Source organism: Narcine bancroftii, chromosome 2 (assembly GCF_036971445.1).
Source record: "Narcine bancroftii isolate sNarBan1 chromosome 2, sNarBan1.hap1, whole genome shotgun sequence".
Taxonomy (NCBI): domain Eukaryota; kingdom Metazoa; phylum Chordata; class Chondrichthyes; order Torpediniformes; family Narcinidae; genus Narcine; species Narcine bancroftii.
This window is the reverse complement of record NC_091470.1, coordinates 302420338-302447950: the sequence shown is the minus strand read 5'-3', so window position 1 is coordinate 302447950 and position 27613 is coordinate 302420338. Positions and strand designations below refer to the sequence as shown.

General features: G+C 39.8%; 1 protein-coding gene and 1 long non-coding RNA gene across 3 annotated transcripts in view; one reads left to right on the top strand and one right to left on the bottom strand.

Moving 5' to 3' along the window:
• Positions 1-27613, bottom strand: part of LOC138755486 (peroxidasin homolog) — a 545492-nt gene that overhangs the window by 53334 nt on the left and 464545 nt on the right. For both annotated transcript variants that reach the window (XM_069921525.1, XM_069921526.1), the window contains 2 exons: positions 19652-19786; positions 1296-1504 (listed from right to left, as the gene is read on the bottom strand). In XM_069921525.1, the coding sequence (XP_069777626.1) occupies positions 1296-1504; positions 19652-19786 (344 nt within the window). The remainder of the gene's footprint in view (positions 1-1295; positions 1505-19651; positions 19787-27613) is intronic.
• On the top strand, positions 599-19780 carry LOC138755487 (uncharacterized). The gene is made up of 3 exons (XR_011352325.1): positions 599-690; positions 813-859; positions 19029-19780. It is a non-coding gene; the product is annotated as an uncharacterized lncRNA (long non-coding RNA).

The window sequence follows — 27613 nt, the reverse complement described above, 5'->3', positions numbered from 1 at the left end:
CAGAAAGGCAAAAAGATAATTTTTTTAAAATGTGTCTCGAAATATTTGAATTTTAACATATTTTGTTACATGATCTGGCTCTTTTCTTGTATTCTCTTAAATTGAATCATAACACCGCTCACAAGTTTTATACTCATGGAACCTTTTTATGGGAAACAAAGACCATGACCAACTCGCCTTTCTTCTTGTATTTGCGAACACGATGGTAGATGCGATTGAAGTGCTGGATGAGGTGTGATAAACGATTGTGGGAATCACGAACATTAGATAAAAGACCTGAAAGAAGATCTTACAAAAAGTAAATAGGGCAGGAGAAGGTCACTCTTCAGGAGAAACAGAACACTTGCTACAGTCTCAAAGACAAAACAAAGATAATACATACAAAAGAACAAATCACACACAAAGTAGGCATACAAAGAAGCAAAGAGCACAAAATGCACGATAGTACTTTAAAAAGGTTAATGTAAATGAAACATCTTACAAAATTTTATTTGCAGAGAAAATTCAACGGGAGAAATCTATCTTCATTCAGTGGAGAATATACATTGTAGTTGTTCAATCTACATTAAACCTATTTTGTAACAGCTTTATCAAGCTCATTCTTTATAACATAGTTAAATAGTCCAAATATAGATTCATTATTTCAGTCTTTTCCTGAATGGAGGAAGTCACAGGTTTTCCATCTGGGAGGTATGTATTTTTAATTTTACTTCAGATTAAAATTAATAACACAAATGATCTCATATAGGATTAATTTCCTTTCCCTTCCATGATATTTGTTTCTTGCTCTCTCTCTGTTATGTTTTATTTAGACTTGATAATCTCCAGATTATCTTCCATAGGCTCAAGCTCATTCCAGGTACAGCAAATGTTTGTCATTCATACATTTACCTGTTATAATTCAGAAAGTAATTAAGAAAATAACTAATGTTACCTCAATGTGAAATAAAGTAAAACTTTGCTTTTCATCATCTCGGCTTATTACTTCTGAGAAACTATTTTTAAAAAGATAACTTCACCCCAAACAAGGCCAATCAGATTTATATTTAAGAATGACAAAATACTCCTTAGTGTCAACCTGCTTTATTTATTAAAACTGCCAAGGGCATAATAATAAACTAGGTTACTGAGCCAGGAAAAAGATATTGGAGTAAATGGAATAAAATCATTAGAGAGTTTTCCTTAGGAAGAAATAGTTTCTGCCTAATGCAAAAGAAATAGTCTGTCATTAATTAGAAAAGAACAGAGGTTACAATCGGTGCATGTCCTTTTAATTTATGATGGATTGAACTGACCTTCACAACAATCTTGCCACACCCGTAAATCAATTTTTGGGATTTCATCACAGCTCACATATCCTTGAGGATACTCGGCCTTCATAAAAACATCCTGCTGAACTTGTTGAATATCATCACCGTTATCACATAGCACTCTTGCGAGAGAACCTTGCTTCAGCTGTGTTACTTGAGCTGTGGTAAACACCCCTGGATTTTCATACCAGAACCTGGGTAACACATAAAAAGGTTCACATGGCTTCAGTCTTAGTTTATTTTCACGTTAAATACAACATCAAATATCACATGGTTTTTAAAAGGTGCAGGGTTAACAGGCATTTACTCCATTGTTTTATTTGAAATCATTTGAGAATCATATAAATTAATAGCTCAAAAGACAGCCACTTAATCCAATATGTCCATACAGACAATCTAAAGATCTCTTTGGATTTCACCCACTGCCTTGCCCTCACATTGTATAGGTGTAGGATCTAGAATGGGGTAAAGGACCACTGCTCATTGTTCATGGTGTCAAATAGATAATGGAAGCAATTTTACTCTGGAACAGGAGAGCCACAAGAGGCTCAAGTAGGGATAAAGTACGCTCTTCTGCTATGAATATAGTACATGAAATTTCTACTCCACTTGTATTTCCAATGGCAAGTACAAAAACCCAAGGGCCCTATAACTTACCTAATGAGACTCCCGTCCATGCTTTCCTTTCCTTTGGTGGATGTGGCATGGGGGAGGGGGAGAGCAATATATTGGCACCAGCCTACCAGTTTCTCAATCTCTTCCATGTATTCTTTCTCATCATTATCTTATGCTACATTTTTTTGCCTTCCTTGGCTACAAATTTCTTACATTTGTTGATAGATCAGATGTAGATTTGTCAATATCCCATCTGCTAGAAAGTTAATGCACTTCTTTTGAAATTGCACCCAAGGGTTACAGATTTGACATCTGGTATTGACCATAAAAACATTTCCCTATCACCACATTTTAAATGGGTGTAAATTGGGCGGCATGGACTCATGGGCCAAAATGGCCTGTTACCATGCTGTATGTCTAAAAAAAACCTAGAAGCTAAAGAACACAATAGTTGGAAGTGTTTGAACAATCAACAACATAAATGAATAGGTAGCAAAAAGTTGAAGTGCTGTCTGCATTCGAAATTATTGCCAGCATCAATCCAACTCCAATCTTCAGTCCTTTTAGTGACTTTCCATTTTAACCTCCTTGATATTTATCCCTTTTAGAATGAAAGCTGCTTTAATTACATTCTGATAAATATATTCAGGAATGACCCGAGATATTAAAATCCCAGGATGTGACAGAGAAATTTAAGGTCTCAGGTGGATTACTTTTAAAGTGGTCATTGAAGGATTGGACAGAGATGGTGAAGGATTAGAATGAGAAGGGCCCCATACATCTGCCTACTTTGTAATGTGCATTTAAGTACAGTAACCTCCCCATTATCAGGGATTCAAGCAATCATCAGCCTCAAGCAACCAGCATAGAAATCACAAAAATTAAATAGGTAAAAATCACAACATTTAAAATTGGTGCCCCCTAGTGGTCAGTACACCAACTTAAGCAACCGGCAAATTCACTTTTTGGTATCTACCATTCCCCAAGGGCCAGAGACCGTGGGTTTTACTGTATGTGATTTGAAAGCAATGACCAGGAGCTGTCCTATGTTTAGAACAGAAGACATATTGCTGAATCCTTAACTTGCCTACTCTTTCAGAGCAGAGTATTGCAACTATTTGAATTGAAATTAGATATACCTCTCTGGAATGGAGGATATAATAGATATGCAAACAATAAAAGGTGGAATGAGCAACAATGATGTATCCAGTTGCTGAGAAGTAACCAAAATACAAATGAAGAAAGCATGAAATAATTAGTAGGTTCATGAATCAGAAACTGAAATTTGATATCCTCCATAGAACTGAAGAAAACAAGGTTGAGAGGAACAAAGAGGCTGCAGCTCAGCTGGCAGTACTCTAGCCTATGTGTCAAATACTCAATAGTTGAGGCTGTTCACCAAGGTGAAAACGTGGATTCCCACAATAATGTTGCCTTGCATATGACACAACAACACAACCCAGACAGTCTGGATTCAGTGTGCAATTTCTTGTCAATTTACATTTATCACTATTTATCCATCCCACATAAATTGCTAGGTGTAGCTCTCAGATTTAGATTGGATACATTATTTAAACTGTGTAATAAAAATAAGCAAGATAAAGGAGCAGATCATAAATGTTGAGCTGTTGGGGAAATAGAGCCCGCTCCTCCAACCACATCAATGAAGTGGAGACTGTATGATACGAGGCTACGTATGATACAATATAATTGGTTACACAGACTATACATTACACTGCAAAAGTTAAATAAATGGGACCCAACAGTATCTGATAGATGTTTTCGATGTAAAAAAGAAATGGGAACAACAATTCATGCAATCTGGACATGTGAGAGAGTAGAAAGGTTTTGGGATGATCTCAATCAGATATTAAATAAAATAACAGAAAACAATATACCAAAGAATCCAAAGATCTTTCTCCTAAGTAACATAAAAAACAAAGAATTTGGAATTGATTTGGAGGATGCACAAAAAAGATTTGTTAAGATAGCCCTAGCCGTAGCAAAAAAATGTATTATGTCAACCTGGAAATTGGAGGATAATTTGAAAATACAACAATGGTATATAGAAATGAATAAATGTATTCCATTAGAAAAAATAACATATAGTTTAAGAAATAATATTGAAATATTCGAACAAGTATGGGAGCCTTACATTAAATACAATAGTGAAAACTTACCGGGGACAAACATTACCTAAGTTGATGGAAGGAGAAGGAAAGAAAAGAATGGACTCAGTAGAATTTCTGGTGTATTTTTGTTGAATGACAACATTGCCTGACGGGTTTAATGCAACCTAGATTGTATACCTAAAATGGATGAGAGGGGGGGGTGGGGGCGTGGCTTGGGAGAAGGTGGGGGGGGGGAGAAAAAGTCACTGTATATGTGTGAAAAAGAAAAAGTGTACATCATGGCTAATGTGATTTATGGTGTGAAAAATAAAAAAAATTTAAAAAAAGTTACTGGGAGTAAAAATTTGCACTGAGCTGACCTGGACCACCCACATCAACACAATTTGTAAAGAAAAGACTCTAATACCTCTACTTCATTAGAAGGCCAAGAATGTTTGGTAAGTACCCCATGTCCTTAACCAATTCTACGTGTGTACCATCAAAACCATCCTAGCTGAATACATCACAACATGGCACGGGAACTGCTTCACCCTAGATCAAAAATCTGGTGAAAGCAGCTCAGAACATTACATAAACCTTCCTAACTCCTATCAACTCTATCCTTTCTAACAACAGCCTTGGAAAGGAAGCCAACACACTGAATGACCTATCCCACCCACCCCGGTCACACTTTTTGTCCCTCATCTAGACAGGGAGAAAGTTCAGTAATATCAAATTATATATCAACAGATTCAAAGATAGTATTTTGGTATTATTTTGCATGACTTACTATAACTACTATATTATTGAAATATTTTTGTATTGATGCAAATAAAATTTTTTTAAAAAGATAGTTTCTTCCCTGCAGAATTCACGTTCCCAAATGAACCTCTTAATAGATATCTACTGCTGCCCTTGGCATGTACTAACTGATCTTTCAGTGAAACACTACACACTAATATTCTATTTTATACTGATGTATGTATATTAGCGTTAGGTTGCTCTGTTGCTCATGAAATGAACTCTTATTTTGTACTAGGATCTGTACAATCATTCTGGACCAGATATAATGTTACAATAAACTTGAACTTGAGATGTGCCAGTCTGCAGGAGGCTAAGGTGCACACAAAAACTGCAGAGGACACAGCTGAGAACTTCCAAGATAGAGCATGTAACATAAAGCTGATGGATTGGTGTATGTAACTTTGCACAAATCTTTGGGCAGAGTTTGAACCCGATCCTTCTATTAAGGCTGTGTGGAAAGCTCAATATGCACATTTGCAAACTCAAATCCACTGGGCCTGATCTTGCTGATAAATGCCTGTAGTTCTGGACTGAGCTATCTCATGAGTGCAATCATGTGCTGGATTTTCAAATAATTGTGTAAGAATTCCTGGCTGCTCTGTTTTTGCATGGCCCTTCAATTCCTCATAAAAGCTAATAGTAGCCTGAGGACTTCCTTCATTTCCCCAGAATTCATGATGGATATTTATCACATTTAACCTGAAGTGAGTTGGACGATTCAGATTCTTTGGCTTGGCTTCGCGGACGAAGATTTATGGAGGGGGTAAATGTCCACGTCAGCTGTCCTCATCTAAAAGGTTCAATGAACGACAGTTGACCTGAACACTAAACAAATGTTTCTCTCTCCATAAATGTTGCCTCAACTATTGAGGATCTTGAGCATTTTATTACTTAATAGTGAATTAATTGAGTTTATTTAAAAAAAAATGATTAACAAACTTGTTTTAGTCAATATTTATTTTAAAATTTATAAATTAATAATGAGTAGTTTTCCAGTGCTTTTGAATGTTCCTTCATAGCAATAACATACCTTGATGTGTTTCACAGTCCATAAAATCTGGGGCTATGACTTAACCTGATAACAATGTTTTTTCTTTCAGTTGTCCTATGGGCAGGGCTTCTTCTGGCAGAGTTATGCTGCCATGCAAAGTCTTCCAGTCTTGAAGTGGATTGGCTTTGAGCAGCAAATTGACTTTGGCAGCTTTGGAAAGTATTGTAGATTTGCTGTTGAACACTGGCAGGAAGCCCTCCTTTCATGCATTGTTTGATAGGCAATCAATCTTTTTAAAAAATATATTTATATTGATTTTAATAAAGAACTTATACAAACCAAAAGGGTACAATTCAATAAGATAGTATGGACAGTTAGATAAACCAAATAAGATATTCCATATATCACTAGCATACATAAATTGTAAATCATATTCTAAATGGTATTTACCTTTTTTTGGAAATAAGCCCAACAACATAAAAAAAGAGGAAAAGAAAATAGTAGAGGAGAAAAATTCATACCTCTTACCTATCCATGTTGCCAGATGCAATATGACTAGTATTAAAAGAAAAATGAAGGTAAAAAAACATATAAGGAATGTGGAAAAGATAAAAGTCAAACAATTTAATTACATTGGAGTAAAATTATAAAGTAAGATAGTGAGTCATAAATGACCCTCAAAACTTCTGGAATCTTAAATCTGAATTATTAATTGAATAATAAATCTTTTCCATGTTCAAACAGTACATGATGTCACATAACCACTGATTATGAGTGGGTGGGCCAGCATCCTTCCATTTAAGTAAATCTCATGCCTCGCCAAAAGAAGAGTCTGAATTAAATTTCGTAGATGAGTTTTTTTTAGCTTAATGCCTTCTCATAAATGTTTAATATCTATAATGCATGAGAAATTGTTATGTTTAAAATCAGACTTTGTTAGTTAAAATCAAAAATGCTTGGGACCAGGATTTAAATTTAACTATATCATATGTGGATTGGGTCACAATTCTTAAGTTGATTAATAGCTCTTCGTTATGTGCTCCACATTGTCTATTACAATTCAAAGTGGTACATAGAGTGCATTTGTCTAAGGCTAAATTGTCTCGCCTTTATTCTGATATGACTCCTTGTGTGAACAGGTGTAAGAGCAGAGAAGCATCAGTAATACATGTGCTCTGGACGCCCTAGTCTAGAAAAATACTTGAGAGAGGTTTTCCATACTTTATCAAAAATGTTCAGAATAAATTTAATACTAAATCCTTTGGTGGCCTTCAGAGTTGTGCTATTTCTTTTTCCTCTTTTATTGTGGATGAAATCCAATTTTTAGTTGCTGCATTGATAAGAGAAACAGTAGTGTGTGGTACAGAATGCTATCATCAAGAATATGAATATTACTACTAACAAAGATTTGAAGATTCTCGTGGTATCAATCCTCCAATTAAGCAATGATCTCAGCACAGCTACTCAGTTTATTGTCTTTTCGAGAGGCATGCAGAAAGTGTAGAGTGAAGTTGGGTTTTCTGGACTAGGAGATTTAAATTATCCTATGCAACTTCGACTATGAGACCATGAACTAGCCATACTGTCCTTGCTGTGCGAGTATTGAAAGAGCATAGCACAAATGAAAGGCAAATAATGAGGACTATGCTGATCAGTGAATCTGTTTGTATAATGGCATGATTTGATTTATAATACAAATTTGATTTATATTCTTTCCTTTTTTTTAATTTTTAAAAATTTTTCACACTATGAACCAGACTGACCAAAATACACACAAACATTTCCCTCTTGAATATACACAGTGTCATTTTGTTGATTGTAATGGATTCTCTAGTATTTTTCTGATGCCCCCCAAAGTTGCGCAACATGGTTATCCAACTGCACGAAAACCAACAAGGTCGGGTCAGATACAGCAATGAGCTCTCAGAACTCTTCTCCATTAACAATGGTGTGAAGCAAGGCTGTGTTCTCGCACCAACCCTCTTTTCAATCTTCTTCAGCATGATGCTGAACCAAGCCATGAAAGACCTCAACAATGAAGACGCTGTTTACATCCGGTACCGCACGGATGGCAGTCTCTTCAATCTGAGGCGCCTGCAGGCTCACACCAAGACACAAGAGAAACTTATCCGTGAACTACTCTTTGCAGATGATGCCGCTTTAGTTGCCCATTCAGAGCCAGCTCTTCAGCGCTTGACGTCCTGTTTTGCGGAAACTGCCAAAATGTTTGGCCTGGAAGTCAGAATGAAGAAAACGGAGGTCCTCCATCAGCCAGCTCCCCACCATGACTACCAGCCCCCCCACATCTCCATCGGGCACACAAAACTCAAAACGGTCAACCAGTTTACCTATCTCTGCTGCACCATTTCATCAGATGCAAGGATCGACAACGAGATAGACAACAGACTCGCCAAGGCAAATAGCGCCTTTGGAAGACTACACAAAAGAGTCTGGAAAAACAACCAACTGAAAAACCTCACAAAGATAAGCGTATACAGAGCCGTTGTCATACCCACACTCCTGTTCGGCTCCGAATCATGGGTCCTCTACCGGCATCACCTACGGCTCCTAGAACGCTTCCACCAGTGTTGTCTCCGCTCCATCCTCAACATTCATTGGAGCGCATTCATCCCTAACATCGAAGTACTCGAGATGGCAGAGACCGACAGCATCGAGTCCACGCTGCTGAAGATCCAGATGAGCTGGGTGGGTCACGTCTCCAGAATGGAGGACCATCGCCTTCCCAAGATCGTGTTATATGGCGAGCTCTCCACTGGCCACCGTGACAGAGGTGCACCAAAGAAGAGGTACAAGGACTGCCTAAAGAAATCTCTTGGTGCCTGCCACATTGACCACCACCAGTGGGCTGATATCACCTCAAACCGTACATCTTGGCGCCTCACAATTCGGCGGGCAGCAACCTCCTTTGAAGAAGACCGCAGAGCCCACCTCACTAACAAAAAACAAAGGAGGAAAAACCCAACACCCAACCCCAACCAACCAATTTTCCCCTGCAACCGCTGCAACTGTGTCTGCCTGTCCCGCATCGGACTTGTCAGCCACAAACGAGCCTGCAGCTGACGTGGACATTTACCCCCTCCATAAATCTTCGTCCGCGAAGCCAAGCCAAAGAAAGAATGGATTCTGAAAGATTCTGGTATTTTAAATATTTTGAGCAGAACCAAACCTCTTCACATGAAACTTTGTAATGGGAGACTTGTCAAATTTGAGCATTATTGACATTATGTGCAAGAAGTTGATGCATTTTGCAATGATTTGCATTGAAGGGAACACCTTGAAGCTTTGTAATGGCATGGTTGGAATGCAGAGGACAGTTTGTGTCCTGTGAAATACTCAGTCCAAAGTTAAATAAACAAACAAGTAACAAAATGACGCGACAACACCCACACTGGTATTTATTTGGCCTTGGATATGGGAAACCAGAGAAGAATCTTGACCTGGATATGTTCTATTTGCAAAGTGCTAGTGGAACTCAATGAAGCAAGCAGCATCCATGGAGGCAAACGGATAGTCAACATTTGAGGTCAGGTCCTTGCATCATGTCCTGATGCTGCCTCATGACCTGAAATGTTGACTGTCCCTTTGCCTCCACAAATGCTGCTTATTCCACTGAGTTTCTCCAGTAGTTGGATTTGCACTAGATCCCTGTCATTTACGTTGTAGATGAGACAGTCAATGAAATAATTCTGGTGGGGGGGGGGGTGTGCTAAGATACATAAATGAATGCCTGGCTAACCCAATCTTGCAGTACTAGATAGGAATGGTGCAAGACACTGATCTTCCCTAACTGATTTGTTTTAAGTAACAAGAAACTGGTTTGTATGCCATTGTTTTATTTTTCCTCAAATAGTCTGATTTAAAATGCATTTGCAACCATTCCTGGAAAACTCAACAAATTCCTGTCCTTTTGAACTTGATATGGTTTCTACATCACAGTAGCATTTTCTGAGTAATTCTACTTTTGGTTACCATAGCCTATGTCCAGGCATCATCCTTCATCCCCAATTTCCACCACTGCATGCTTTCCAGCCTTCTTATTTTGATTTCCATGCAACCTAATTTCCCTCCAATCAAATCTTCAGTGATACAGAAATGATCCCTCTTGTCTTCTTTGGCTTGGCTTCGCGGACGAAGATTTATGGAGGGGGTAACTGTCCACGTCAGCTGCAGGCTCGTTTGTGGCTGACAAGTCCGATGCGGGACAGGCAGACACGGTTGCAGCGGTTGCAGGGGAAAATTGGTTGGTTGGGGTTGGGTGTTGGGTTTTTCCTCCTTTGCCTTTTGTCAGTGAGGTGGGCTCTGTGGTCTTCTTCAAAGGAGGTTGCTGCCCGCCAATCTGTGAGGTGCCATGATGCACGGTTTGAGGAGATATCAGCCCACTGGCGGTGGTCAATGTGGCAGGCACCAAGAGATTTCTTTAGGCAGTCCTTGTACCTTTTCTTTGGTGTACCTCTGTCACGGTGGCCAGTGGAGAGCTCGCCATATAACATGATCTTGGGAAGGCGATGGTCCTCCATTCTGGAGACATGACCCACCCAGCGCATCTGAATCTTCAGCAGCGTGGACTCAATGCTGTCGACCTCTGCCATCTCGAGTACTTCGACGTTAGGGATGAAAGCGCTCCAATGAATGTTGAGGATGGAGAATGCTGACATTATCTCCTTCACCTCCACCAAACAGATTGGCCAGCACAATCACTCTTTCCCCAACACAACTGCTGGGTCTCTGCTTCTCCCCAACAGAATCTGGAATCACTGATGCTGGTAACAACCCACTCAATGATCTGACCCATCAGGAATTCCCTGTTCTAATTGTGACAGAGTCTGAAGATTTCACAATGGGCTCATTAGCTTCCTCAGAAATATAGTAACAAAACGTCATCCTCAACCCTAAGGCACGATTTGAAAGAAGAAAGGTGAAAAGTAAAATATATATGTTGAGCATTTTGCAATTATATTGTTTTTCAATGACTTTAATTTTGGAAATCCATTTCAGAATGGTTATGTTATTCAGCATTTGCAGCCAATAAATGAACTTCTAACAGAGTGATGATGTTTCATGCAGAAAGTCTCAAGTAAGACCTCAAAACCTTAAAAACAGGAGTAGGTCACCAGACCCCCTTAAGGCAGACTTACCATTTAATATGATCATGGCTGATCTATGCTGGCCTCAACTCCTTTTCTGTGTCAGTTGACTATAACATTGATTCAATCTTTCAAACAATTATATATTACCAGCTTGTATTTTCATGATCTGGCCTTCACCATCCTTGGGGCCAGAGAATTCTACAGATTTCCCAAACTCTGAGAGAAGAAATTTCTAAGCACCTCAGTTTCAAATGACCAGTCCGTTATTTTGTAATAATTTCCCCTTATTAATGACACTCTCCTCATGAAAGTATCTCAATATCTACCTTGTCAAGTCCCTTAAGGATTTTATGTTTGGAAAAAAAAAATCACCCCTCATTCTTCTGGACTTTAAGGAATACCGACCCACACTATCCAACTCTGTTGACAGAACAGCCCTCTCTTCCCAGGAATTAGCCTGATGAATTTCCTTCAGACTTCCTCCAATGCTACCATATTACTTTTTTTAGTTAAGGAAACCAAATAGTGCACAGTATTTCAGGTATGGTCTGACCCACACTTTGTGCATGTGCCACAAATCCCCCCACCCACCCCTATTCTTAAATGGACCCTTCAGAATTAAAACCAACATGCAATTTGTATTCTTAAGTTAATGCATTACACATCTAAACCCCTTTGAATTTCACTCATTTGCTGTACCCTCTCCATTTAGATAAGTGGTTTTCAAACCTTGAATAAGATGGAAGCATTAAGGTGGAAGCTATATACCACTGGCCACCGTGACAGAGGTGCACCAAAGAAAAGGTACAAGGACTGCCTAAAGAAATCTCTTGGTGCCTGCCACATTGACCACCGCCAGTGGGCTGATAACGCCTCAAACCGTGCATCTTGGCGCCTCACAGTTTGGCGGGCAGCAACCTCCTTTGAAGAAGACCGCAGAGCCCACCTCACTGACAAAAGGCAAAGGAGGAAAAACCCAACACCCAACCCCAACCAACCAATTTTCTCTTGCAACCGCTGCAATCGTGTCTGCCTGTCCCGCATCGGACTTGTCAGCCACAAACGAGCCTGCAGCTGACGTGGACTTTTTACCCCCTCCATAAATCTTCGTCCGCGAAGCCAAGCCAAAGATATACAATGTCATTAACTTTTGTTTTAGGTTCCTTGGCCTTCCTTAATGTTATTTTTTTTTCTGTGAGATTCCATTTGATTAAATGAAGAAATTCATAATTATACACAAATTGTATTCCTTTTAAAAGATTCATCATTGAATCTCCCACATTCCAAAAACATGATTTGGCAGGTTAATTGGCCACTGTAAATTACTCCCAGTGTGAGGATGGGTAGTAGAATCTGGGACAGGGTGCTAGAGGGGAGGGGTGGAATTCATGCAGTCTTTTCACTCAAATGCTACAATGCACTTCTGCTCTTCTAATTTGGTACTGTTGCATGCATGTTAGATTTAATGTGGTGGACTGCTCACAAAACAAATCCTCTTGTTGTACTAGGCATAATGTGACAATAAATAGGAACTTAAGAATGTGGGGGAAATAAATAAAATGACATTAATGTATAATGAGTGGAAATGGGTTCATGTCAAAGGGGCTGTTTTAATGTCAAATATGATTATGATTCAATGTTTCTATCCACAGTCTTAAAACTTAAGTCATCAGGTCAATTGGAGATAATATCTGGAAGAACTGTTCCATTCCAAGGATACTCCAAATTTTTCAATATGTGTTTGAATGTGGATTCTATTCAATTGAATTTTTTATGATCAAGATTGACAAATCCTTGGAAGGTATGATTATCAAGGGATATGGAGAAATCAGATAAATTGGATGGACATATATATCAGACATGATCTGACTGATTGTTCAAACAGGCCTGGTTGCTGAATGGGATACAACTATCCTTACAGTTCTGTGTTCTTTCAGATAACCTAAGAGTGAAATGAGTAAAATCCAAGACAAATTTGAAGTAATGCAGAAATGAGTAGGGCTGTGAACGATAGTGCCTCATCTTATTATATTAAAACAAATAAGAAATAAGGGAACTTTAAGAACTTTTTGCAAGGGCAATGTCTAAAAATGAAATGTGGGGGATTTGAGAGATGTAAAAAAAAATGTCCATATTAAAAGGTTTAAATGTTAGTCCAACATACACATTTGTAACATGAAAGAGGACATTTGATATGAGGACTCATACATGTAACTGTTTTATTCTGAGTTTAAGTAATCAAGATCATTTCTAAGTAACAGCCAAACTTATGATTGACATTTAGAAAATGTATGTTTTCAATATTTATTCACAAATATATTTAATAAAAATGAGCATGGATCAAACCCAAAATATAAAGCTGATTTGAATTTTAGATGCTTAACCAAGCCAAGGCAAAAACAAAACATTAAAAAAAATTAATTTAATGAAAGAGTACATTATCTTTCTATATATAAACTAATGCCATCAAGAAAGTGAAGGAGGAAATAATGCAGAAAAAAGACTCATGCTGGAACAGGCAAAGAAACGAACAGCGATAAATGCTGGAGAAAGATGTGATGCAAAAACACAGCATGTTGATGCTTGTTGATAAGGTTAAATCAGATGTATTGGGTTTCGTCATGCCTCTGAAAGCTTTGAAACATCATGGTTCTGGTGAAACTCAAAATGTGCATTGGTGAACAGCTAAATTGTTAAATAATGGTTGATCGGGCTGGCACGTCGCGCGCAGCAGACACGGACAGAGATTGCTAAAGCAATCCCAGGACAATGAACTGATGGGAGTAGAAACTGGGGCATCATCAGACCAACAGCCCCAAAATGGTGTTGGTCAAGCTGCCCAGCTAACTCAGCAGAAACAGGCTGGGGAAGAAGGACCTTCATATACATGGACATTCCCGCCCGCTATTGTTATTCATATGGATGACTCAGTCAATCAGCAAAAATGGCGGGAACTTGAACAGTATAAAAGCAGCCTTAAATAATTATCTTATTTGGATTTGTCCTTGTTCTTGTGCACAAAACTATCAGGAAAATTTCCACATCAATGAGCAGGTATCCCAATGTTGAGGCAGTACCGAGATACTTGTTTAAAAGAGTAAACAGATCAGTACAACATACAGAATATTTTAGTCTTATTCACTTTGGTATCTCCAGTGCTCATTATATCTTCTTTGGCTTGGCTTCGCGGACAAAGATTTATGGAGGGGGTTAAAGTCCACGTCAGCTGCAGGCTCGTTTGTGGCTGACAAGTCCGATGTGGGACAGGCAGACACGGTTGCAGCGGTTGCAGGGGAAAATTGGTTGGTTGGGGTTGGGTGTTGGGTTTTTCCTCCTTTGCCTTTTGTCAGTGAGGTGGGCTCTGCGGTCTTCTTCAAAAGAGGTTTCTGCCCGCCGAACTGTGAGGCACCAAGATGCACGGTTTGAGGCGATATCAGCCCACTGGTGGTGGTCAATGTGGCAGGCACCAAGAGATTTCTTTAGGCAGTCCTTGTACCTTTTCTTTGGTGCATCTCTGTCACGGTGGCCAGTGGAGAGCTCGCCATATAATACGATCTTGGGAAGGCGATGGTCCTCCATTCTGGAGACGTGACACATCCAGCGCAGCTGGATCTTCAGCAGCGTGGACTCGATGCTGTCGACCTCTGCCATCTCGAGTACTTCGACGTTAGGGATGAAGTCGCTCCAATGAATGTTGAGGATGGAGCAGAGACAACGCTGGTGGAAGCATTCTAGGAGCCGTAGGTGATGCCGGTAGAGGACCCATGATTTGGAGCCAAACAGGAGTGTGGGTATGACAACGGCTCTGTATATGCTTATCTTTGTGAGGTTTTTCAGTTGGTTTTTTTTCCAGACTCTTTTGTGTAGTCTTCCAAAGGCGCTATTTGCCTTGGCGAGTCTGTTGTCTATCTCGTTGTCGATCCTTGCATCTGATGAAATGGTGCAGCCGAGATAGGTAAACTGGTTGACCGTTTTGAGTTTTGTGTGCCCGATGGAGATGTGGGGGGGCTGGTAGTCATGGTGGGGAGCTGGCTGATGGAGGACCTCAGTTTTTTTCAGGCTGACTTCCAGGTCAAACATTTTGGCAGTTTCCGCAAAACAGGACGTCAAGCGCTGAAGAGTTGGCTCTGAATGGGCAACTAAAGCGGCATCGTCTGCAAAGAGTAGTTCACGGACAAGTTTTTCTTGTGTCTTGGTGTGAGCGCAGGCGCCTCAGATTGAAGAGACTGCCATCCGTGCGGTACCGGATGTAAACAGTGTCTTCATTGTTGAGGTCTTTCATGGCTTGGTTCAGCATCATGCTGAAGAAGATTGAAAAGAGGGTTGGTGTGAGAACACAGCCTTGCTTCACGCCATTGTTAATGGAGAAGGGTTCAGAGAGCTCATTGCTGTATCTAAACTCTGCATGTCAAACTGCATGAGTTTTTCAAGTTTTGTTGGGACCAAGGAAAACTGCCACAGGACCTTCGTGATGCCACCATCATCACCCTGTACAAAAACAAAGGCGAGAAATCAGACTGCTCAAACTACAGGGGAATCACGCTGCTCTCCATTGCAGGCAAAATCTTCGCTAGGATTCTCCTAAATAGAATAATACCTAGTGTCGCAGAGAATATTCTCCCAGAATCACAGCACGGCTTTCGCGCAAACAGAGGAACTACTGACATGGTCTTTGCCCTCAGACAGCTCCAAGAAAAGTGCAGAGAACAAAACAAAGGACTCTACATCACCTTTGTTGACCTCTCCAAAGCCTTCGACACTGTGAGCAGGAAAGGGCTTTGGCAAATACTAGAGCGCATCGGATGCCCCCCAAAGTTCCTCATCATGGCTCATTATATAATTTAGAATGAATCATATTGATCAAAGACTGGTTTCTGTGATGGTGGGAACCTAAGAAAGAAGCCATATGGATTGTCTATATGCCATTTTGGTGACAAATTCCTCAACCTTGATTTTACCACTCTGTTGCTGGGCCTTGCCATTGTTGAGCATGTCGATGTTCAACAACCCCCCTTGTTCCATTAGCTGGTAAGTGGTCTGGCATCATTTCAGACCTGATACACTAGTTGTAGCAATGACACAGCATTACTCAGGACATATCACTTTGAGCATGAGCACATTTAAATTCCTGGGAGACACTATCATGGATAATCTTTCCTGGACCCGGCACATGAGTCATTGTAAAGAAAGCATGTCAGTGCCTCTAATTCTGCAGGAGTCTGCAGAGCTTTGGTAATGACATCCGAAACCTTGACAAACTTCTACTGGTGTGAAGTGAAAAGTGTGGAGACAGGCTGCATTGTTAAATAAATTGTTAAATAATGGTTGACACCACTAGTGCTGATACCTGCAACCATGGCAGGTTGATTAGGTGATAATGTGGCAGCCCGCAACTGCATTTGAGCAAAATGCCCTGCAAAAGGTCATTGACACAGCCCAATTCATCACAGGCAAAACTTTCCCCACCATGGAGAAAATCTACATGGAACCCTGCTGTCAGGGATGTGCAGCAATTATGAAGGATCCACACCACCCAGGGAATGCTCTGCTTTCACTGCTGTCATCAGGAAAGAAGTATAGGTGCCTCAAGGCGTACCACCAAAATCAGGAACAATTGCTTCCCCTCCACCTTCAGTCTCCTAAATAACAAACTCATTCAGAGACTCAAGATTCAATATTCAATTTATTGCCATTGTAATAAAAGTGTCATATTACACAAAATTGCTTTTGCTTGCTTTCTTTGGCTTGGCTTCGCGGACGAAGATTTATGGAGGGGGTAAAAAAAAAAGTCCACGTCAGCTGCAGGCTCGTTTGTGGCTGACAAGTCCGATGCGGGACAGGCAGACACGGTTGCAGCGGTTGCAGGGGAAAATTGGTTGGTTGGGGTTGGGTGTTGGGTTTTTCCTCCTTTGCCTTTTGTCAGTGAGGTGGGCTCTGCGGTCTTCTTCAAAGGAGGTTGCTGCCCGCCAAACTGTGAGGCGCCAAGATGCACGGTTTGAGGCGTTATCAGCCCACTGGCGGTGGTCAATGTGGCAGGCACCAAGAGATTTCTTTAGGCAGTCCTTGTACCTTTTCTTTTGTGCACCTCTGACACGGTGGCCAGTGGAGTGCTCGCCATATAACACGATCTTGGGAAGGCGATGGTCCTCCATTCTGGCGACGTGACCCATCCAGCGCAGCTGGATCTTCAGCAGCGTGGACTCAATGCTGTCGACCTCTGCCATCTCGAGTACTTCGACGTTAGGGATGAAAGCACTCCAATGGATGTTGAGGATGAAGCGGAGACAACGCTGGTGGAAGCGTTCTAGGAGCCGTAGGTGGTGCCGGTAGAGGACCCATGATTCGGAGCCGAACAGGAGTGTGGATATGACAACGGCTCTGTATACGCTTATCTTTGTGAGGTTTTTCAGTTGGTTGTTTTTCCAGACTCTTTTGTGTAGTCTTCCAAAGGCGCTATTTGCCTTGGCAAGTCTGTTGTCTATCTCATTAGATTCCCCATTGGCAGAATTTGCCTGAAGCACCTTTTACATTCAGAGAAAGAGAAGCAAAAGAGAGTTCCCCCCAGAGTCACTAAGTGTCCATGGATTTGCCTCCAGTGCTTCTGCAGCCAATAGAGTCCAGTCCAAACCATTGGCAACCCGAGCTCCAAATCCGAACTTCCGACTTGGTAAGAAACCTTTTAACGCCTTTGGCACCCCGGTTCCGATACCTGGTACCCCCTTCAACCGATTTCAAGCCAGTCTTCAGCCATCCACAGGCTGGCCCAAGTATTCCGACAGCATTCTGCCATATGCATTGGTCTTTCAGCCACAGAGCCCCTCACTGGTCTGCTGCCATGGTCACCATTCCCGTGGGTTGGCTCTCTGCTTCTCCTTCTCGGGCCGGAGATGGTCTCCGCACTTTTTGGTGTCCTGCAACCCATCGTGGCTGCTGGCGATCATAGATTCTGCCATCTTGGGCACAGACCCCGTGGTCGCAGGATTTGAAATGAAACTACCATCAGCTCTTTTAATGGCTGTTCAAAGCCTGTTTAGAGCTGATTGCAGTTCACTGGGCTGTTGAACCCCACGGGAGCACTGTATCCCTGCTCCTCACTCCCTGTGGGTTCACACCAGCAGTAGTGCCACCATTTTTCTGCTCACTCTACCCATTATATTTTTACTGATTTTTTTTTTTCTGTATTGCTCAGTTTGCTTACATTTCTTTCTTTTGTATATGTATCTTTTCTTGCACTAGCGATAAGTAGAAATTCTGTCTGACCTGCAGGAAAAAGCAAAATCTCAGGGTTGTATGTGATATCATGAATGTACTCTGACAATAAATCTGAAATTTAGCTCACACTCAGGCCTACTTTGAACTTTCCTGGGTTGTGACCATCATCCTGCAGAATGGAAATATATTCTCTGGAATTTTGAGGAAGTAGAATTAGATGGAAGAAGAACTAGTCTTTGAGAAGCAGGTTTGGGACTTTGGGTGAAGAACTTCCTTTGAAGCAAGGGGAATGAATCATAGGACCTCTCTATGTCCAGGGCTTTAGATGTTCAGATATTGGATACATTCAAGACAGAATCTCACATGCTTTTGTCATTTTAAATGTTTTAAGAAAAATGGGGATTAGTAAGAACATTGAGCTGCCAAGTAAGATCAGCCAAGATCTTATGTAGAGGCAGAGCAGGATTGGCTCATGTAACCTTCTCCATTTCTCAGTTCTAATGAATATCAGGTCAAGAGGTACTCTAAATGTTTTAACTAAAAATTATTAATGATTTTGCCAGACTTGATTTTGAAACCAGATTATAGGGTGATAAAATCTATAATTCATCATTTGTACTAATCACACAATTTGTTAACAAATGCCAATGTAATTTTCAAAATTCAGCTACCATGATTTCAGTTGGAATGGAACTTTTTTAAGTTGAGTACAACAATGCAGTTCCTACAATATTGTGCAGCACAGGAGATCAAATGGGCGATGTGTTCTGACTGTCTGTAATCTGCATGGCCACTGTCTTCCAGTTTCCTGAGAATTTATAATTTTGTGGCTTCTAGTCTTCCCTTTCAAATAACCTTGAGTGTATTTTTGATCCAGGAGGCTGAGATACTGAACCCAGAGCAACAAACAATCTGCTGGAGGAACTCAGCAGGTCAAACACAACAGTGGGATAAAAAGAATGGTCTATGTTTTGGGCTGAAAACCTTCATCAAGTCTTGTATGCTGTGTCTACAGGAAATGTTTGCCATCCTGTCATCTGGATACCCAGCGTTACCTGGGAAATAAAACACTCAGTGTTGACTGCATGGTTGAAACAAATACCCCAAAAACTTCATGGTAATTCTGCATAAATATACTTTTTCAAACACAACATTTATATTCTCTGTAACACCCATATCAAACTGGGTTTGGCCCTTGTTTTTATTCTGAAGGTACATTGATGCACTGCACTGTAACTAATTGAGGTGTCCCTTGATCATGTTCATTTTCTCTTGAACTTTTAAACTTCATATGACCTTAAAGGTTAAATTCAATGTGGTCATGAGATTCAGCATCAAATTCTACCCCTACTGAACCTCCTTGGACATTTCTCGAGTGTTCCATATTGATTTGCATGGAAAACAGACAGACAAGCAAACAAACATACATGTACAAATATAAATTAGATTGCTACCTTTCATTGCCACTTCCTGTTTTGCATTCATTAAATATTATCCTACCTGTCACCATCTCTCAGTCTTTTGAACTGAGTTACAAACAAACACATGAGCGTAGGCCCAACTCTTGTACCAGGAATTGTATCTTCAACCATCAGTGCAGGCCATAGATCGATATTTTGTGGTGTGCCGTACAATCTGAAATAATAAAACAATGTTTGACACTGAACAGTCTAATGGGTATTTTGTTGCATGTTTCAGTCAAGATACATACATGAAATAAAGCAGGAATAGGCCAGTCAATCCTTCATGACAATCTCTTCAATCTAATGATCATCTTTTATCCCTCACTATCTCTTTCTTTAGTGACGCCACATTTATCAACACCCTTGATCCAATTTCTGGCTTGGACATACACAGCAATTGAGCATTTCCAGTCCTCTTGAATTACCTACTAGGCAAAGGATATTTTTCATATCACAGTTCTGAATGGGATAATTTGAGACTTTCATGTCTTATTTTTGAAATTGTGAACCCTGCTTTTACACACCTGGTAAAGGGAAAGTTATCTCCACATCTTTCAACAAGGATGCCTTTTTTTCTAATATAAATTTGAGAGTTCAGTCCACTCAGTTTCTCTTTATATTAGAATCCTCCACCCTAACATATGATCACTGATACAGCCGCACCTTTTAAGTTTTCCTTTTTAGAGACAACTTGGCATCTTAAGATAACACTTGGAAAAAAGCATATTTATCTTTTAATTCAACCTGAAGAAATCTTCAATTAATGATGCTTTTCACTGTATCAACAACATCGAGAAACTGGTCAATAGATTAAATAAAACACGAAAGAGTGAAGACAGTGATGGAAGTAAAAACACAATGCTGCAGAAACTCAGCAGGTTAAATAGCATACTCTCTTCACTCCTCTCCTCCTTCCGTAGGGATCATCCCTCTGTGACTCCCTCATCCCTTCCCACTAATTTCCCCCTTTGCGCCTTTCCCTGTGACTTCAGTAAGTGCCACATTTTCACTCACACTCCTCCCTCACCACCATTTGAGGCCCCAAACAGTCTTTCCAGGTGAGGCAACACTTCATTTGTGAATCTGCAAGAGTCATCTATTGCATCCAGTGCTCCTGTTGTGGCCTTTTCAATATTGGAGAGACAAGAAACAGATGGGAGATCACTTCTCTGAGCAACTTCACTCTGTCGACATCAATGACAGAGATCTCCCAGTGGCCAACCATTTCACTTCTCCATCCCATTCCTGCGCCAACATGTCTATCCTTTGCCTCATGCATTGCCAAACCAAGGCCACCCGTAAATTGAAGTGACACCTAATATTCTGTCTGGGCACCCTCGAAGTGGATGGCATTTACATCGACCTCTCTGGTTTCTGCTAGACCACTCCCTGTTCTCCCTCTCTTCTCTATTCTTCGGTTTCCTTTCCCTCAGCTCTCCATCCTCTTCCCTCTCCATTCACAGTTTTCCCATTTTCTGTTGTGACTTCCCTCCCTTAGCCACCTCTTTCCTCTTGCCTGAGGGCCTTTGCTCCTCCCCCTGCCCCACCCCCCCTTCACTTTATTCATGCATCTTCCTACATTTTGCTCATACTTTGATGACGGACTCACGCCCGAAATGTTGGTTATGTATCTTTATCTTTGCTGTTTAAACTATACTGTTTGACAAGCTGAGTTTCTCCAGCATTATGTTTTAATTAGTTAATAGGTGGTAGGTTGAACTAACAATGAGCTCTAATTAAAAAAAACTGAGTAGAAGACAGAGTTCATTATCTTTTCCTTACAGGCAATTGGTTACAGCCAGTTCAACATGCACAATGTAACAATATATATGCAGAGAGCCATTGATCACATGGCACAATCTTTAAACGTATGCACACCCAATATTAAAGGAGCACAAATATTTTAGGTACAGGTCTTGCAATGATCCTCTGTTAATAGACTACCTCCTTTTCTTTCCATTTGAACCATGAAAAATTTGCAATAAATAATTTGAAAATATTCCTAATATACCAAAATTTAAGCAATCATATATATTTTTTCCAAAGCTACAAAACAGGATTAAATTGTTAACAAAAACATGGATTCACCACAATCTCAGATGTTTCAATCACTGCTAGTTAAAAATACACCACAAGCACTCTATGAGAAGTTTAACAAATGCAGCACATCAGCTTATTTTTTAATACTCTTCTAAACACTGGAAAACTAATGGCTATTATTTTTGATGAATGTTTACTCAGATTAAAGGACTTACTCACATTTACTAAATATACTGTAATTACTTTGAGTAAAAACTCCCTTTCAAGAATGATTATGAAGAATAAAATGTTTTGGAATGCGGTGTGCTAAGTGGGTTGGGCAGGGAAATTTTGGTGTGGTGCCCCTCCGGTGAAAGAATTTGGAAGAAGTTTAAGATTTCCGCACAAAAACAATGAAGTAAGATTTTTTTAATTCTCAGCAGAAACGTAATCATGCGAAGCTGCTTTAATTATTGGTTTTGTTATTTTATCTCTCTCTCTCGGCAACATTTAACTCCCAAAATAAAAGTTCAGCAAGATAAATGTAAAATGAATCCTTCAGTCTGTTTCTCAAATGATTTCCAGCTCATATTGGGAGAATCTCCACAATGCAAACTTGACTGAAGCATCGAGGGAACAGGCACAGCTGCAGAGGGTAGCTACCTCAAGCTGAGGGGACAATGTACAGTAATTTGCAAGAATAATAGCTCCAAATTGAGGCTTTTGAGAGAACTTATGGGCTGTGTGCAAAAATATGAAAAAGTATGGAAAGACGTGAAAGACTTTATATTCCTGTGGAAGACACATCGACATTTATTACATAATTTGACCTGTGGATATTTGATTCTGAGAAACTCAAATGGATAATGAAATGCATATTGAAAAGTTTCTGGTTCCGTTCTGTTTGATAGATTTTTATGTTTGCATGATTACTTCATTCTTGTTTATTTTAAACAGATCAACCTAAAAAGGGTAACAAAAAATTGATTACATGGTCATTATAAACAAAAGCAGAGATCAGGTGGAGGAGGTAGTCCATTAATAGAGTGAAGAATATAAGGGATAAGAGCAGTAGACAGTATAGGAAGGGAAGAACTATAAGGCTTGAGCTTGGTAGGAGAAGTGGTAAAGATACATGGCTGGGAAGATATTTATTTGCAACATAGTTCTATAATGTGCATATTTTCTGTCTCTTCACTCCCTAGAGTATGAGAAGAAGTATTCTTTAAAACTGAATATCACAGCAGGTCCATTCTCATGTCAAATGCTGCAAGGATCTGTTGTGTGCCCCTGCAATTTGTGATTTTTATAAATGGTCTGGATGAAGAGGCAGATGACATGACGGGCGGAGGAGTTGTGGATGGAGTGAAAGATTGTAGAAAGTTATAACAGGATATAGACAGGATGCAGAGTTGGAAATAAAGATGGCAGTTGGATTTCAAACCAGATAAGTGTGAGGTGATGCATTTTGGAAGGACAAACCAGAAGGCTGAGTACATGGTTAATGGCCGGTTACTTGGGAATCTGGATGAACCTTTGAGTCCAAATCCATACATCCCTCAAGGTTGCTGTACAGGTCGATGGTTTTTTGAATATTTTATTTTTGTTTTTATTTCCCAAAAATATACATATTAACATTAAAATATTCCAGCCAGTTCAACATGCACATATTTTAAATATACAATATATTAAACTTTTAGGTTAATAGGATAGTTAAGAAAGCCTATGGGATGCTGGGCTTCATTAATAGGGGGATTAAATTCAGGAGTAGAGGTGTCATATGGTAACTCTACAAATATCTAGTGAAACTACACTTAAGAGTATTGTGTTCAATTCTGGTCACCTCATTATAGGAAGGATGCAGAAATTATGGAGAGGGTGCAGAGGAGATTTACCAGGATGTTGTCTGGATTGGGAAACAAGTCATATGAGGCAAGGTTAGCAGGGCTGGGATTTTTCTCTTTGGTGCACAGAAGGATGAGAGGAGACTTGATAGGTGACTACAAGATTATGATAGGGTAGACAGCCAGCACCTGTTTCCCAGGGCAGGATCAGCAAACATTAGAGGACATATGTACCAAGTTAAGGGAAAGAAGTCAAGGGAGACATCGGGGTGTCTTTTTTTGAAAATAACAGAGGTGTGGGTGCCTGGAATGCCTTGCTGGGGATGGTGGTGGAGGCTGAAACATTGGGGGCATTTTAGCCAGACAAATGGATGAAATAAAAATAGAGGGATATGAAGGGTTTAGTACCTTTTTTTTAAGGAAGGAATATATGGGTCAGCATAACATTGAGGGCCGAAGGGCTGGTACTGTGCTGTATTGTTCTATGTTCTATGCAACATATCTCATCCAGACAATAAAAATATGCACATTTCTTTATAAATTGTTTAAATGATCATAATTTTAGTAACAATTAATGTGTGTATTGACAAAAATCTTGGCCTTGAATTTGCAATGGGAGTATTATTTTATCTTCTACCACTTATTGTTATTATCGAGCAAATAAGGCAGGAACATGTACTGAATAGGTACATTTGGAGGTTGTGCTCTGAATAGCCCTGATATGCCACAGTATATGCCATGACTGCAGTTTACCATTAGCATTGGAATTGGAATCAATGTCAAAGCGTGATGTTGCTGTAGTTCTCCACCAGCTACCTACCAATTGACCTTGACAGGAGAGGATAGGGCTAATGTTGTGAGGGTGACTACATTTTAAATGTGTCAGAAAGATGATGTATTACCAAACAACTTCCCTTGCGTTACAATTTTTTCCCACCAGGAATGTGAAATCTTATGAGTTCAGAAATATGAACTCAAAATGCTGATCAGGGACATCTGCAGAGAGAGGAACAGCACATGTTTCAGCTCAATATCCTCTGATCTCAAGAAGAGTCATCAATTTGAATTATAATTGCCACCATCTGCAGTTATTTGCTTTGCATTACTTCAGAATTTAATTCATATACAAAATGTGAATGAAAAAGAAATAGATTGTTCCATTAGTAACGGGTAGTTACTCTCTCAATTCCATTTTTTTTTCCAAAAGTTCATTTGATTTTCTTCATATAGTTCAAATCTGATTTATAGTTCTTAATGGAGATAAGCAAGAAAATCTACTACCTCATCCAGTATTTGCTTGTCATTTCCAATGATAAAATATGATTTTTTATTTAAAAAATTGTGTTTCTTTTTTCAGGTTAGGACTTTATTCCCTGAAGTGTAGAAGAACGAGGGGAGATTTGATAAAGGTATTTAAAATTTAGGGGGATAGACAGAGTAAACGTAGATAGGCTTTTTTTTTCCACTGAGGGTAAGTGAAAGGTGTTAAGTGTGAAATGGGTAAAGTGTGAAAGGGGAAAGGTTTAGGGGGAACATCTGAACACAGAGTGGTGGGGGTGTGGAACAAGCTGCCAGCTGAGGTGGTGAATGCAGGCTCAATTTTAATATTTGAAGGTTTTGAACAGGTACATGGACAGGAGAGGCATGGAGGGCTATGGAATGGATGCAGGGGCCGGTTTCTATGCTGTAGTGTTCTAGCCATTGATCCATTGAAGAGCTACAGGTTAAATCTTAAAGAGAGACATGGCTGAAGGGTGAGGGCAGAGCTGGCATTGAAATATTGATAAGGAAGGATATAATGGGAGGTTCTTTAGAGAAGGCCAAATGGGTCAAATTTGGAAACATAAAGTGGGTGTTCACTGTGCTGGGGGATTATTACAGGACTCTTAACATTTAGAAGCAGAAAGAGGATCAGATATATAGACAAATCATCAAAAGATACAAGAGTAATAATGTTATAATATTTTTGCCAATATTAGCTGGGATTATTTTAATGTGAAAGGGGATGGAATTTTTAAAGAGCATCAAGATGATATTTTTGAAGTAATGCAGAGCAGAAGAAGCAGTAGTCAACATCTCATTAAGGAGAAGTGATTGGAGTGTAAGTGGAAGAGAATTTCACAGATTGCAACCATAACTCTATACGATTATGGGAAGGGAGAAGATGGTCCAGACATTAAGGTCCTAATTTAGATAAAAACCCAATTTTATATCATCAAACAAGCCCTTGTAAAATAGCAAGAGTTCAGGGCTGATGTATTCCCATCCTGGTGAAAGAAAATAGCACAGGGAACCTTGGATATCATGGGATATTGGGGGCATAATATAAAAAAAGAATAACACGATAAATATGGAGAAGTGAAAATAGTGGTATTGTAGCGGCCTGCACCTCCGGTCAACACAGGAAATGGCCGTTGAATGCGGTGAATGGCAAAGCATTGTGCAGGCTGAAACGCCCGTTTCCATAGAGTGCTGGCAGAGCTGTGAAACTGGCCAATCACCGCCAGTAGATTACAGGGCACCAATCAGGCCCCAGGCATCCGAGGTAGCCAATCGGCAGCCTGCCTGCTCAAGCCACGCCACAGTGGTGATGCGGTCGGGCTGGCTATAAAAGGCAGAGTTGCCACTGAATAAACTCAGTTTTGAATACACTTTACTGGGTGGGTGTGTGTGTGTGTGTGTGTGTGTGCGTGTGCGTGTGCGCGTGTGCATGTGTGGGTCTGTGTGTGTGGGTCTGTGTGTGTGGGTCTGTGTGTGTGGGTCTGTGTGTGTGGGTCTGTGTGTGTGTGTCTGTGTGTGTCTGTGTGTGTGTGTGTGTGTGTGTGTGTGTGTGTGTGTGTGTGTGTGTGTGTGTGTGTGTGTGTGTGTGTGTTTTTCTTCTCCCGCAGATTTGAGTTACAGCCTTATGGCTATAACTAAGAGCTATAATCTAGCTGTAGTCATAGTGACTTCTCTACAGTATAATATAAAACATAAGAAGAAACTCAAAAAAATACAACAGGTGGACAAAGAGGCGACATGTGATATCACCAGTGGATATTAATAAGGGAAACTGAATGATTTTTAGGATTATAAACAGCAAGATAATAATAAGGGAAAGAGTAGAGTCCCTAAAGGATCAAATATTCATAGACCCAGAGGAGAAAGACAAGGACCAGTTTTTCTCTCAGATTTTTATCCGAGGTTTGGTGTTTTTGAGTCACAGATGCTTTGGGATAGATTTTATGGTATAACTCTCCATATACTATGATTAACTGCCAAGATTCAACAAATTCAATGTCCACAATGCCTAAAACCTCAATAGAAGCTGCCTTTTACTGCAATTTAGCCCCCAGCAAGGTCTACAGAATCAATAGTTGCTATTTTCCAAATCCATGGTGTTCATCTGAACCTTTAAAGTTTGCTGCCTTTTCTGGTGCTCAAAGATCATAGATCTGGGCCAGAGCAGAAATCTCACTCTGCGATTAGACTGCTAAACTGCTCAAAGTTCTGCCAAAAATATAGAACATCCCAAGATGAATGCAGCTTAACATATACAATTTAATATATTCTGAGCAAGTATTCTCATATATTTTATATGGCTCCACAAATGTTTCTCATTTTTAAACAAACATCAACAGGTTTTATGAAAAGTCAGCCTAATTCTCATGCTATAAATATCTGATGATTCATTTTGTTGATAAATAATTTTCAGAAGTTTAGATCTTAGAAAAACACAGCAGTTCATCTTGAATTGAAAAGGTAAAGATGATTTGCAACAAATGGCATCATCTTTACATTCCAGTTTTCTATGTTGCAGGTTGTTGGATGAAACTAAAAAAATTGTCTGTGGCTATTACAAAAACAGCTGATGTAAATGTGTACAGATCTTATATAACCAATTAACAATTTAGATTATATATTCCTAGCTCTGTGAGCTGCGAAACTTCTCAATCTCAACTGATAATAACTGCAAATCGATTTGGGAATATTGTTTTATTCATTTTAATATAAAGTTCATATTGACATGAGTTGTAGCATTGAAAATTAAAGGCCAGGATAAGGATAGAAATGACCTCAGCAAGATTATGATAAGAAGAGCCTTACCACATGAGAAAAAAATAATGCCTAATGATATTTTAGACAAACATCCACTG